This window comes from Lynx canadensis, chromosome E1 (assembly GCF_007474595.2).
Source record: "Lynx canadensis isolate LIC74 chromosome E1, mLynCan4.pri.v2, whole genome shotgun sequence".
NCBI classification, from domain to species: Eukaryota; Metazoa; Chordata; class Mammalia; order Carnivora; family Felidae; genus Lynx; species Lynx canadensis.
The window spans coordinates 20,535,477-20,550,089 of NC_044316.2; the positions used below are offsets into that span (position 1 = coordinate 20,535,477).

Here is a 14,613-nt window from a genome sequence, read left to right on the forward strand (position 1 = left end):
ATATATATATATATAATCATATATATAATCTTATATATACATATAAGATTATGTATATGTATATGTAAGATTATAATTTTTTTTACATCATATCCATTTTACAGATGAAGAAACCAAAGCCCAGAGAAACTAAGGACTGCCCCAGGGTCTATGATTCATGGCTGCATAGAATTTTGCAACTAAGGAGAGTCTTTGACGTTGCTTCAATCCAACTAACTTTTCATCTTTCAGGTAAGAAAATTGAGGCCCACAGAGAGGGCAAGTGGTGGCCTGGCAGAGCCCAGGAGCCAGATATCTTGACTCTTCACTCTCCTCTGCTCTTTGCCAGTAGGCTAGAGGAAGCAATGGTCCCAGGTGACAAGCCAAGAAGGTTTCAAGCTGTATAGGGAAGGAGGGGGAGAATAGTTTAATTGACACTGGGTTCAGCAGCCTGTGTTCTCTGCTCTCAGAGTTCAGGGGAAAGCTCAGTGTGGGACAGTGACCATGGTAGGGACTGAGGTCCTAGCCCCAGCCCTTGAGAGCCCTGGTGGAAAGGGTCTGCCGAACACTGTTTGGGCAGTCAACTGGAGGTGCCATCTTGGTTCCTCCTGTTCTTCTAGCATGCACAGAGGAATCAAAGGAGGTCAAGGTGGGCCCCTGGAAAGGGGAGCCAGGGCGGGTCTCAAGAAAAGCATGGGCTCTGAAATCATGGAGCCCTGGATCTGACTCCCAGCCCCACTGCTTAATAGCTGTGTGACCTCAGGCAAGTTATATTGCCTCTCTGAGCCTTAGTTTCCTCTTGTTTAAATCACTGATCCCTCAGGTTCCTTTCAGCCCTGAAATTCTGTGAGCTGGGGATCATGCACAAGTCTCCTAACCTCAGTGCATCTCATTTTAATTTCCTGAAAACTAGATTAAAAAAAAAAAAAAAAGACATGACCGCCCAGCACTCACAAGTCAGCAGAGGCTGTTTTGTAAAGAAACCCTGAATTTCTGCCTGGCTAAAATCGGGCCGAGGGTGCTCCCTGCCCGCCCCTCCCCTGACAGGCCCCGTTGCACGGCGTGTCTAGGTGAGCAAATCCAAACCCAGCATGGAGATGGGCACGCTCACGCTCCATTGCTCACAGGTGACATTTTGAGGCTAGGCCAGCTCCAGAGGAAGAAAAATCAGCACTGTGTCCCCAAGCTGGATGGGCTGCAATTATGTCTGTTCAGGGCAGCGGCATGAGGTAGTGGGGTTCTCACTAACAGCTCCTTATCAAGTGGCCACAACAGTTTGGTGACGGCTGCAAAGCTCGGCTCCTTCCTGCAGAGCCTCAAAGATGACTAAGACGTGCTTTGGCAAAAATGTCACTCTGGTGAACCAAGTGTTCTTCTGTTTTTCTGTTTTCATTATTAAGGAACACTAACTCTTGGTGGAGAGAACCAAGGGCCAAATCAGAGACGTGATTCGAGGGCTCGTCCCAATACTTCTTAGCCATGAGGTCACGGGAAAGCCACTTAGCATCTCAGAGACTTGCTTACTTAGCACATCTGTTAAATGGGTTAATCTGTTAAATGGCTAGAACTGCTCTATGTCATAAGAGTGTATGAGGATCAGAGAATAGAAGGCAGCTGAAGCACCTTATATACTCTAGAGGGACGTGCCCACGTTGGGGAAGGAGGGGTTCACGTTGGGTCAGAGATATGCAACAGAGGAAAGTGGCTTCACGTGACACATTCCTGTTAGATAGAATATTTACAAAACATACATCAGTGAAGGCACCCGTGTAGAGTTGGGTCTAGTCTCATTGCAGAAAGATTTATTCCAAGGATTCTTTAAATAATGAGTTTCCCTAGTGCATCCAGGCTCAGAGATTATAAATTATTTGCTAAGAAGGCTGATGAGTCTGGGTGGGCAACCAGCATGCAGGAGCAGGAGATACCACCCTTGAAAAGCCATCGGGAAGAGCCATGTATCCAAAATTAAAGGGGAGGCTGCTGGATGATTAAGATTCTACTTATAAAAATTCTGATTTGCACGCGCTGGTGGTGGAAGCTAGGTACAACCAGATTGCTGAACAGAGCACACATATAGATCGTGATGTAATTACAGGAATCAAAGTCACTCAAAGCATGACTTTTTGTCATTGAATATTTTCTCAATCAATGGATATAAAAAGCATGATAGTGTTCATGTGGGGGTGATGTCTGAGAAGCATCTGGTTGTTAAAAAGGCATCCTCATACATCCAAAGGGTGGGAAACAGTGGTCTTGATCAGTGCTTCTCCCACTAGAACGTGAATCAGCCAGGGGTCCTCTTACAATGCAGATTTGGGTTGGGCTCTGAGATTCTGCATTTCTGACAAGCTCCGAGGGGATACTGGTGCTGCTGGTTGGATGACCATCCTTTGGGTAGAAGAACTCACAGGAGAACGATGATGTGTTCACAGAACATACCAGACCCGTGGTGGTCTGGCCTCTGCCTCCCTGTCCAGCTCCTGGTCTCAGCCTTAGATCCAGCTACCCCAGGACACCTTGGGATGTTCTTGGCTTTGGCTCTGGATTTCCCTCCCTGTGTTTGGCCTCTCACCTGCTCATGACACAGCCCCTCTCTAACTCCCATACTCTGCCTAGCCACTTGCAGACAGGCCTGGGATGAGGCCCAAAGGTCACCTTCTCTCTGAAGCCTCTCCTGACATGCCCTTTTCCTCCCTTCTGGAACCCATCATCTGCTCCTTCTATCTTAGGAGTTTATAGCATATCATGACATTTAATTGTTTGCATGCCCCCCAGATTGCAGAAGCCTGGCACTCCACAGGCATTTTATGTGAGCGCTGTTGGATCAATGAATTTCCATCCAGTACTTAATAGGACCCCTCGAGATAGTCCCTGGATTGTGAACTCCTTGAAAACCCGGACTGGGCTGTTCATCTGTATCCCTGAGGGTCTGGCACATAGTAGGTAGTCTTGGAAACTTACGGAATAGGAGGACATGATCTCTGAGGTGAATATGTTTAGTCTGGATTTTGCTCTCAGACCACTGCCTGCCTGGCTGGGACTTCTGATGTATGGTTTCGGCACAGCACTTAGCATGTGCATTAAGCAGGTCTTCTCAGAATGATAAAAGTCAGGCTTCTGGCTGCTTAATGGATGCTTGCCTCCAGTGGTACCTCTGACTTGTGACATCATTTCTCCTGAGTCCTTGGCACCTGCGGGAAGCCCCCCACTCCCACCCCATCCAGCGCAAAGGCCCACTCTGAGAGTGAGCCCAGAATCCCCTGGTTGCCGCACATCCCGGTGTTCCAGACTCTCAGGATTCAGGCTGGAGCCTGCACCTCTCCTTCTGGTAAGGTCCTCAGCACCAGGCACCATGACAAGAGTGCTTCCTGGGAGCAGAGATGTCAGAGAAACCATAGCAACCATCTGCATCCACTCTCACTATGTCCCATTTGTGATAGAAGATAGAAAATGTGCTACCCTTGATAGCTGCTTGGGCCTTCCAGCTATGCGGAGAGGTTATGATTATTTTACATTTAATTTTAATTTTTATCAAAGCAATAGATGTACATAATTTAAAAAGCAAATGATACCGCAAAGCTTTTGATGAAAAAAAAAAAAAGCAGCAAACCGGTTTGGGGCTCCCCCTCTTCCCAACCCCTGGGCCCCAGTTTTCAGAGACAACTGCTTTCAACTGCTTGAGCTGTCTCTTCTCGTATTTACTTTCATCTTCTGTGGTCATCAATTGCTTGAAAGACATTTCTTGGTTTTAAAAGCTTTTAGGTATTATCTACCAAATTAGGACGTAGACTTTTCCATGTATTTCCTTTCCTTCCATCCTCCTGTAGAGTTATACGGCATTTTGGCTAAGCCAGTCTCCAGCTTTTATGGAATTAGATAAATATTGTCCACACCGAGCCTTGTAGTATGTAATGATTTTGATCTTTTTCATGTGAAACTCTTCTGTTTTTTTTTTTTTTGTTTGTTTCTTTTTGTTGGTTGGTTGGTTTGGCTTGCTAAGTATCTACCGCAGAAATGGCAAAAGAGGAAAAAAATGTCAAACTCCTAGAAACAGAGGAGAAAAGTGGTTGCCAGGGCGTAGAGGTGGGGGAAATAGGCAGAGGTTGTTAAAAGGGTACAAACTTTCAAGATGAATAAGGTCAGAGGATGTAATATATGACACGATGACTGCAGTTGATGGAACTGTATTGGATAATTGAAATCTGCTAAGAGAGTAGAATGAAATGTTCTCACCTAAAAAGTATGTTTTATATGTTAATATATAATTTACGTATTAATTATGTAGTAAAACCTGGGTGTGTGAGCATAATTAGGTCCGGAAACATGCCTGTGATCCAAAGCAATCGTATACCCAAGTGAATTTCAGGAACCATTGGTTCAGTTGTGATCATGTGACATGTGGCTCCAGGCGCTACTTGTTTCGCAAGACATCCCTCATTTATCAAGTTACAGTGTATCAGAGATGTTTGCTCGTCTTGTGGAGCCCTCACAGAACGAGTTACTTGCAATCCAAGGTTTTGCTGGCAGGACATACAAATATAATTTATAAATTAATTATGATATATGTACGATATCTGTATTTGGAACATATTTGAAACCAAATTCTACCCTCGTACTTCAGTTGTAGCTTGCTGGGTAGAGAATTCTATCTTAGAAAAGAAGGATTGATTTGTTTTTCCTTTCCAGAAACTTTTAAGGTTTTCTCTTTACCTCCATTAGCCCGAATTTCTCAAGGGTGCATCTTGGTCTGGTTGTTTCTCTACTTATTTCAGGCAGGACTTGGTGTACTCTTCAGCTATGGAAAATCATGTGCTTTGGCCGGGAACTTCTCTCACTTCTTTGGCAAGGTCCCCTTCTCCATTCTTTCTGGTTTGTTATTCTAGAACTCCTGGTAGTAGCATGTTGGACTTCCTGGATTTACCCTCTCGTTGTCATATTTTTTCTTCCTCCCATTTTCCATCTGTCTGTTTTACTTTTCAGGACATTTCCTCAATTCCAACCCTTTTATTTATTTATTTTTTTTTAAATGTAATCGTATTTTCATTTCCAGGAGTTAAAAAAAAAGACGTTTCCTTCGCATGTTACTTTTTAATAGCATCCTATTTAAATGGCTTGTGTTTATGGATGCAATATCTTCTCTCATCTCCTGAGAATTTTTTAAAAGTGGTTTGATGTTTCCTTCTGCTCCCTGCATTTATTTTGTATTTATTAAACACTTACATAGTCCCCAATATTTTTCAGGCACTTTTCAAAGTACTTCATACATATTAACTCATTTCAATCTTCCTAACAACCTTACAGAGTAGATAATAATACTTTTTTTTTTTTTTAATAAAGTAGGCTTCATGTCCAGAATGGAGCCCAAAGTGTGGCTTGAACTGACGACCCTGAGATCAAGACCTGAGCTGAGATCAGTTGACTGACAGAGCCACCCAGATGCCCCCAATATTAGTCTTATTTTAGAGGTAATGGAACTGAGGCTCAGAGAGGTTAAGTAACTTGCCCAAGGTCACCCAGCTGGGAAGTTGTATAGCTGGGATTTGAACCCAGGCTCTGCTCTGGCTCTAGAGCTTGTGCCTTTAATCATTATCTGTATTTCCTCAAAGCTTCTTTTTTAATGTTTTTTTTTTTAATTTATTTTTGACGGAGAGAGAGACAGAGCATAAGCGGGAGAGGGGCAGAGACAGGGGGAGACACAGAATCCGAAGCAGGCTCCAGGCTCTGAGCTGTCAGCACAGAGCCTGACGTGGGGCTCGAACTCACAGACTGTGAGATCGTGACCTGAGCCGAAGTCTGTCGCTTAACCGACTGAGCCACCCAGGCGCCCCTCAAAGCTTCTTTTTTGTTGGGCTGGTGTTGGTTCCTGTGAGTGGTTTCCCCCCGAAGCCTGGCTTTCTGGCTGTCCACTCCTAAGTACGAGGTACTTAAAACTGTAGTCATTCCTGGGTGTTGGAAGACTTACTAAGGGACTTCACTCTGGGGGGATCTAACCAGGACATCGTGTCCGGGGAGTCCTGACTGTCATTCTCCGTGGATCTTCTCTCTTGAGTCTGTCAGTCTCTCCAGTGAGGGATTATAGTCCCAGACTTCTGTTTGGGGGGTGGTGGGATAGATTAGCGTGGCTGGGGGGGGGGGTCTCACTACTCAGTAGGCAGAACTTCACTTCATCTCCCTGGTTTCTGTAGGGTACTTTACCCACGTCTCAGCTTTGCCTGGTTTCCCCACGCCCGGCACCAGACTGTGTCATCTCGTCCTGTGCTGGGGTAGGGAGAGGCACCTGGCTAGCTGCTCTGGGCCATGGGCAAATATCTGAGAGACTTAACAGCTCCTTTTAAAGACTTTTAACTAATCCTCCTCGTCTTAGCTCCACCTCTCATCGCTGTCTTCAGCAGGGTCCGATGCCTCCCACTCCTGACCCTTCCTGGCTGTCCCATGGTGACAGCTGTGTGGCTTTAGTTGGCTTCTCGGTGCAGACCCTTATCTCTCAGCCTTGTCTGCCACATGCCAAGTTAATCAGCATCTGCCTTCCATCTTCCAAAAACTTGCTGACGTTGACCGGTGTCTTGTCTCCCATCCTCTCTGTCATTGTGGGTTTATACTTAACAACAAAAAAATCCATGATTCTCATTTAGGAGGGGTGTGTGGAGGGAGCCTCCAGAAACACTTATGTTCCGCCCACCATGTTCGACCAGGAATCCAGACTGTCAGCTTCTCCGAGGTTCCAGAGCTCAGCCGACATACCAGGAGCTCTTTTCACCATCAGGGAGAAGGGAGAGAGATGTTTGGTGCTGGTCTTTGGGATGTACACAGTTGCAGAACCAACAGAGGCCATTTTTCATCCATTTTCCATCGAATGCTTTTCAAACTGGGTTCCTTGGAGTCCTAGGGTTCCTCAGGAATGGCCATAGTAAGCATGGGACAATCACACTGAGGCCCCCATTTCCAGGGGAACCAGAGCTGTCCTACCTTTATCTGTTTCACATACTGGGGCTGTGCTAAAGCTTTTGTTCAATTCAAGGATTCTGCTATTGAAAAAAAAAGGGGGGGGAATAGAAAAGAAGTTTAACAGACCTATCATTACACGCCATTCTCTCTTCAGAGATGTCACCTGAACCGTTTTTCTTTCTCCCCCCCTGAGCTATTTTCATGGCAGTGCTTTTTGCAATCACATTTTTAACATTAAAGGCATGTAGTGAAAAGAGAATTGCTTTTCGGTTCATACGTGGGTTTTTAGCTTGGTTCAGCTACTTAATGAGATGTGTGTTCCTGGGAAGCTTGCTCAACCCCTCTGAGCCCCAGTGTCTTTATCTTTCAATGGGGATTGTAACACCTTGTTGGTAGGGTGGCTGAAAGAATTTGTGGGATAGAATGTTCATGGCCCATAGCAGCCACTCATTAATGCCAGTTTCTCTCTCGCCCCGGTTCCGTCGGTGTGCACAGTTATAGCATTTTTTCCCCCTCTCTCAGCAAATATATTAACAAATATTTATTGCCCTGGTAGACATCAGTGAGCCGGACAGTCCAAGACCCCTGGCCTCTTGGACCATATGTTTTAGGGAAAGCAATACACAAGAAAAAGAAATCACATGGCGTATTTGAGGTGACACATGTCATAGAGAAAAGGACAAGCAGAGCAGATAAAGAGGGGTGACAAGGGGGACGAGTTGGCGGGGTAGCCCTCATTGAGAGGGTGATATCTGAGCAAAGACGTGGCAGGGGTGAGGCAAGTAGCAATGTGGGTCTGAGCAAAGAGAATTCTATGCAGAGGGAGCGGAGAATGCAGATGCCCTCAAGTAAGAGTGCTCCTGGAGTGTTCAAGGTGTCCTGGGGAAGTCAGTGTGGACTTTCTTCTACTATGCTAGGATTGGGGAAAATCAAGTCAGACTATAGTCAATAAAAAGTGTATTTTGTAGGGGGTGAATGAACACTAGAAGGTGATGAGAAAGGGAGGGGCCCTATATGGGGTCCTTCTAACTTTTGGGCATAGCTGTCTAGAACTTGAGTTCATTTGAGAACTCCCTGTACACGGATTCTGGTTCCCTCAGAGATAACCCATCCCCAACCCTTGCCATAGCCCTCCCTCCCCCAGCATGGCCATTCACAGGACTATCTCTTGGGAACTCCTTCCCTGGCTGCCATCTGCCCAGCTTTCTTGGGGCTCTTGGGCCCTTCTGTTAACTCCCTCTCCTGGCCACTGCTGATTGGTCCAGGCATGGGCACCCAAATGACCAATGGGTCAATGATTCCCTTCCTTGTTTTTTTTTTTTTTTTTTAAATAGGACCCTGGGGAGAGACTCAGAACGGTCTTATGCTGGTGATAGGATGTGTAAAATATAAAACTATCAGCAGGCATGGGTGAAAAAAAATATATGTGTGGAAAAGACCTGTCTGTAGTGAGAGAGAATAAAGCAACTCAGAAAGAAGAGAGGTGAGAGAAGGAGAGACTGGAGGGGGGCCCTAGCTCTTGGTTCCAGTTGTTTCTGACGCTGCATTCTTGCTCTCCTGCTGTTTGGTTGTTGAAGCTTGCCTTGGATTCTGGGGGCAATACAATTCCTTTTATGTCTAAGCTTGTTTGAATTTGGTTTCTCTCATGTGCAACCTAGATAACCCACTGCCTATTTCTTTTATCTTTGAAGTTACTCAGAGGCGTCTACACCAAGTTTCATTTTTAACAACCTCCCACCTGCCTTCAATTTAATTTCCTTTAGAAAATGCTGGCCATGAAATCTGCACTTCTACGGTCTAGGACAGTTTTTCTGTCCCTTTTCTATTTTGTGAGTTCCTCCATGAAAAAGGTTTCCATGGTCAAAGGCCTTTGGGAAATAAATGCTGTGTGCAATATTACTTTCTTGGAGATTCATGATGTAGTATGTTAAAGAATTTCTGCAACGAATAAATGCATTTCACTTCATGTAAGCAGGGTGCCCAGATCCTTGTTTTTCTGTGACATGTAATATCTCCAATCCTGACATTCCAGAGGGTCCATGTGTGATGGATCTTCCTTTCTTTTCTTTTCTTTTCTTTTCTTTTCTTTTCTTTTCTTTTCTTTTCTTTTCTTTCTTTCCTTCTTTCCTATAAAAATGTTTATTTTTGATAGAGAAAGAGCAGGAGTGGTGGATGGGCAGAGAGAGACGGGGGACAGAGGATCCGAAGCAGGCTCTGTGCTGACAGCAGTGAGGTTGACGCGGGGCTCAAACCCATGAATCGTGAGATCATGACCTGAGCTGAAGTCAGACACCCAACCGACTGAGCCACCTAGGTGCCCCAAGCCTGCCTGCTTTAAAGTGGCATATTCCCAGGGTGCCCTGCAGAAAAATGTTTGGCCAAGAGGGCATCCTGGTGTGGGGGCATTATAAGCCTGGAGGAAAGGGCACTTTTGATAATTTTCATAGTCATCTCTATTCGCTAAGCATGAGCCCATAAGGCTGGGTCCTCTCTAAGAGGGTGCCTTTTTCAAATTCAGTCAGGCACCAAAGGGCCTTCCAGTCAGCCAGAATTACACCCAGAAGAGTGGTTCCCTCACTGCTTCCTTAAATTTCTTTTTAAAAAAAATTTTATTATTCACTCTTGAGAGAGAAAGAGAGAGAGAAAGTGAGAGAGAGAGAGAGAGCAGGGGAGGGACAGAGAGAGAGGGACAGAGAGAATCCCAGGCAGGCTCCGTGCTATCAGTGCAAAGCTTGACTCGGGGCTGCAACTCACAAACTGTGAGATCACGACCTGAACTGAAATCAGGAGGCGGACACTTAACCGACTGAGCCGTCCAGGCGCCCCTACTTCCTTAAATTTCCGAGAGATGAAGCTGTCTATGTGGGAAGGCAAGGGTGTGGCAGAGGCTCTGCTTTGAGCAGATGAGACTCCCAGATGTTGAGTTGCTTCAGGACCCACCCACGTTATAGGGTTGGCGGGACTATTTGGAAGAGGCTCTGGTTCTGGGATGGTTTGGAGTCCCCCCATGGTCATCATTATCACCCTTCTACTGTCTACAGTTTGCAGAAAGCTCTCATGTGCTTCCTTCAGCCATCCTGTGAAGTCCATGGGTTTATCTGTGTTATCGATCTCTATTTTACCAATGAGGAAACTGAGGCCCATTCACTCGTCTTCAGTCACATAGCTAGTAAAGAAAGGAAGAGCTGGGGATTTGGTCTCTCTAGCATCGCTTTCCTGTCCCACTACACTGCCTGTCATCAAGTTGTCTGCGGCTGCTCCCTCAACAGCCATATTTCAGTTCCTTTCTTCTCCATCCTCATTCAGATATCTCTGATAAAGACTTGGGAATTAAGAGGAGGTAGGAATGCCAAGGAAGCCAGATGGCATCTATGGGGCCACAGGGCTTGGGGGCGTCTAGCAGGCAGCCTCCCTCCTGAGGGCCATGGTGGAACTAGGCCTGCCCACATTCCTTTGGAGCAAACCAAGCAGCAAGGTGTGGCCATGCCTCCTCAGGTGGCCCTATGGACAAGCATCCCTCACCTGCCAGAGTCCATCCCTCAACCTTCAGTAGGTGTGTACCCTCACCCTTAATCTCATGAGACTCACTCCTCACCAGCCCAGGAAACAAGTGTCTTTGAGGCAACCAGAGTCTCCAACAGGTGCTCATTGCTCAGTGACTTCTCAGCCCGAAAGGAGGAAGCCTGGATGTAAGGATTCAGGCCACCGGTTCCTCACTCCCACGAGCCACATTTCAAATGCTCAGTTGTGCCTACGGCATTGGACAGTGCAGCTAGAGGGCATTTCCACCGCTGCAGAAAATTCTTTGGGACAGCACCGAGATCAGTCTCTCCTCTGACCGGTTTCTGCCAGCCCTTGCCCTTGCCCTTGCTCTAACGCCCTCCTTCTTCATGAGCCTCCTTCCCCAGCCTCAGAGGCAGTTGTTTAAGTGAGAAGTGCCGGTGGATCACTAAGAGATAGCTCAAGCTGCCGGCAGGAGTGAGGCTGTCCTCTTGTGCATTCTGTGTGCCAGGGTGGCTGCTCAATGAGAGGATAAGCCCCTGAAAGGCGGGGCATCTGGTGTCTTGTGTTTCCCCGACCATGCCTTGCACGGTGTTAGGCACACAGCAGGTCCTCGAGCACGTTTATGGTCCACCGGGGCTAACTGGTGGTCAAGGGGCTTGGGTCAGTGCAGCACTGGCTGGGCCGTGAATTTACTGCATGATGTCCAGTACATCCATTACTTCCTGCCAGGCCTCAGTTCTCCCTCCACCAAGGTGCAAGGGGATTGGCTGGAATAGATGATCTCAGAGCTTTCCTGCTCTTTCCATCCATGGCTTCGGGAGACAGAGCATAGATTCCCTGGGGTAGGACCCCCTGTGGTTGGAGCCCATTTTATCAGCAGCCAGTGCTCAGACCCAAGGCCAGACCCCATGGGGGGCTGTGCTGTGTGAAGATGTCTGTGACAGGTGCCTGGCATTGTGAATGTGTGTGCATGTGTGTGTATGCCTATGTGTATACATTTGCTTTTGCTCCCAAACCAAGGTAACAGGGCAGGAAATCCAACATTATTGTGCAAAGACATAACTAACCTCTAGTCAGGCTGTGGGCGTGACGTCTCCAGGACTCATTTTTATTGCCCCCTTTCCCTCCTTTTCCACACGTGTCTCGATAAACAAATACGTCCTGGTGTCTGCAAGGCAGAACCTCTTCCTGGGGATCAAGACCCAGCTCCTAGGGCTCAGGGTTGTCTACAGATCCCCATGGTCACAGGACACAGGCTGGTCTCAGGGATGTTCTGGAAAGCCAGGCTCTGCCGGTCAGCTCTCAGGGATGCCAGAGCTCGGCACGAACGCAGACCTCCCTTTGTTTGCTGGAGGGCAGGGGTACTGAGTTTAGAAAAGTGGATGGGTCCAAGTAAGCATCTCTTCGGCAAGCAGCAGATGGCCTGGAGCCTGAGGTGAGCCACCAGAAGGCACTGCTGGGATGATGTATGTGGGGGCCATTTTGCTTCTCAGTTGCTGGTGCAGGAGGGCCAGGGCCAACCACACTGTGAGGGAAGTGGCTGTGCTCACCTCTCCCCGCAGGGCGTTTGGGCGATAGACACGGGAGGGAGAGAGTGGTGGTGGGGGCAGCTCGGAGTCTGCGGTGGGTCCTCCCCAGGGTAGGAAGCCCTGGCTGCCCTCAGAGGCCCAGAAGGCCCCAGGCACGGTGAAGGCTGGACCTCAGGATCGGGGGGCCAGGCTTTCGGAATCATGGGGTGAGGGTGGCAAGAGGTGGGGGCTGGGCTGCTCGGCCTCCACCCACCTCAGCTCCAATCTGAGGGCCCAGGGCCTCCTTCCTGCTGGAATCTTCTCTCTCCTCCTCCCTTCTATGGAGCCCTTCTCCAGGCCCATCCTTGACCCATGCTCGCTCCTCCTTGTTATGCCCCGAACACAGCATTACTCTTATTTTGGGCCTAGTTTGCAGCCATGTCCCACTCGTGGGCACCTCTTCATTCTCTTCATCTGGGAGAGTTCTAGAAGCTGCCGGTGTCCTTAGACTTATTGGCTGCATCACACCAGTCTCTTCTTCTCTCACCTTCTCTGTCTGACCTTCCTGTGCCACTTTTGTGAGGACCCACCTGTGTAATTCAGAGTAATCCCAAGACTCTGTTCAAATATATAATTTTTTTAATGTTTATTTATTTCTGAGAGGCAGAGAGACAGAGCACGAGCTGGGCAAGGAGGGGCAGAGAGAGAGGGAGATGCAAAATCTAAGGCAGGCTCCAGGCTCTGAGCCATCAGCACAGAGCCCCACGCGGGGTTCGAACTCACGAACTGCAAGATCATGACCTGAGCCAAAGTCAGACACTCAACTGACAGAGACACCCATGTGCCCCCAAGACTCTGTACAAATGCCCAGGGGAATATGATGCTTTCCCTGAACATCCTCCCCTCAGGGGGAGGACGCTGTCTATGTGGCATGGGTACACTCGTGTCACATTGGACTGTAATTGTGTGTCTCCTCCTCAAGGTTGTGTGACCAAGGACCTGGTCTTTTTTTACCTTAATGTCCTTCGTGCAAAGCCTGACACCGTATGCGTGGCTAATGAATAGTTTGCTGAATACATAAATGAATAAACATGTACATGAAATAGCTCTGGGGCCTGTACACATGCCCCCCCCCACCCCCCCCACCAAGGGGCTCATGCAAGCATGGTGTCAGGCCCCTGAGTCCATACCCTTTGGCTTTCCGACCCTACAAGCTCGTCCACCTTCCCCCAGTGGGAGGACCCTGCTCTCCTTTCTGCTAGGCCTCCCAGCTGGGTTGGGATAGTCAAGATGGCTGGAAGAGGAAGATGGCTGACCCATGTGTTCATGTCTTCCTCTTCCCTGAAATCAAGCCACCTGCCTGCCCAATCATACCTTCCTCCATGCCTCCTTCCCAACACCTGCCTCAGCCTCCCTGCCTTCCTTTTCCAGTGTTCCTATCATCTGCCCCTCCCCCACCTACTGAAATCTGAGGAAACCCAGAGCATCACAGTCCATGCAGGGACATCTTTACCCTTCGCTAGTATGTTGTCACCCCCCGCTCCCCGATAGACGGTAGTCCCTCAAGATAGCCCACCTGAAGCAAACCAGTCTTTCAGAGTCCTGCACCCGTCCGCCATCACCCACAGCCCAAGTCCCTGTGCCCAGCTCACCTGTCTCTCCCCAGATGGGCAGGTACTCATCTTGCTGAATGTCCAGCATGATCTCCAGCCCGTTGCCTGTCCCGCCCTTGACCGTGGTGAGAAGAGGTTTGCCATCCTCGCCTGAGTTAAACATGTAACACTTCCCATATTTTGTAAACACCTGGGGGAGAGATGAAAGGGAGAGAAGCACGTGAGTGACTTCAGACTAGAGATGGGTGAGACTCAAGAAGTGCAACATTGGGCCAGAGTCCCCACAGCCCGTCATGGTCAAGCCCTCTTGGGGACCGATGATTCCTCACTGTGGCTAATGGTCTGACTTTTGCCAAGTGGGATTCTGGCATCCAAGAACAAATCCAAGAACACATCTGGATACCCTTTGATGTTTGTTGCTATGGGATCTTGTCTCTTCTCCCTCTGGGCACTACTCCCCCCGGGACACCGGGTGGTCCTGTCCACTTCCAAATGTTGAATATCTGTAAGCCAATCTGCATCTCCAGCCCCAAGCTCTCTCCTGGGCTCCACACACACTGACCTCACTGCCCGAGGAGCATGACTTCAGGGGGACCCATGGCCCTCTGACACTCAGAGAGTCCCAGGGGAACAAACTTCCTCGGGTTCTCTGCCCCACCAGATGGGTCCCCTGCCCTCATGTCCCAGGGAATAACATCGCCATGTGCCGAGAGGCTCAAGCCAGACCCTCAGGGTGGCTGTCCACTCTTCCTCTTCTTCACCCCCACGTCCAGTTAGCCAGCAGGGCCTGGGCAAGGCTGTCTCTACGTCCAGCTTGCACTTTGCCTTTTCCCTACTGCATTGCCATAACTTAGGACCCAGTCATTGTTTGCTTGGGCTGCTGCCATTTCTTAGTTGGGCCCCTGGATTCCAGACCACCTTCTCTAGTCTATTCTCCAAGTTCACTGTGACTCATTCTTTCTGAAATGCAAGCCTCATCTTGTTAATCCTAGGCTTACAATCCATCGGGGCTCCCCAGCTCCCATAGGCTGAAAGCCAGGCCCTCCATACCCAGCCTTCTGTGA

The 14,613-nt window shown here is 48.4% G+C and overlaps 1 protein-coding gene across 1 annotated transcript in view; it reads right to left on the reverse strand.

Annotated features, from left to right (window-relative positions):
- ASIC2 (acid sensing ion channel subunit 2) overlaps positions 1-14,613 on the reverse strand; it is a 266,321-nt gene that overhangs the window by 72,715 nt on the left and 178,993 nt on the right. The window contains exon 2 of the mRNA XM_030296641.1: positions 13,589-13,739. Coding sequence (XP_030152501.1) covers positions 13,589-13,739 — 151 coding nt within the window. The remainder of the gene's footprint in view (positions 1-13,588; positions 13,740-14,613) is intronic.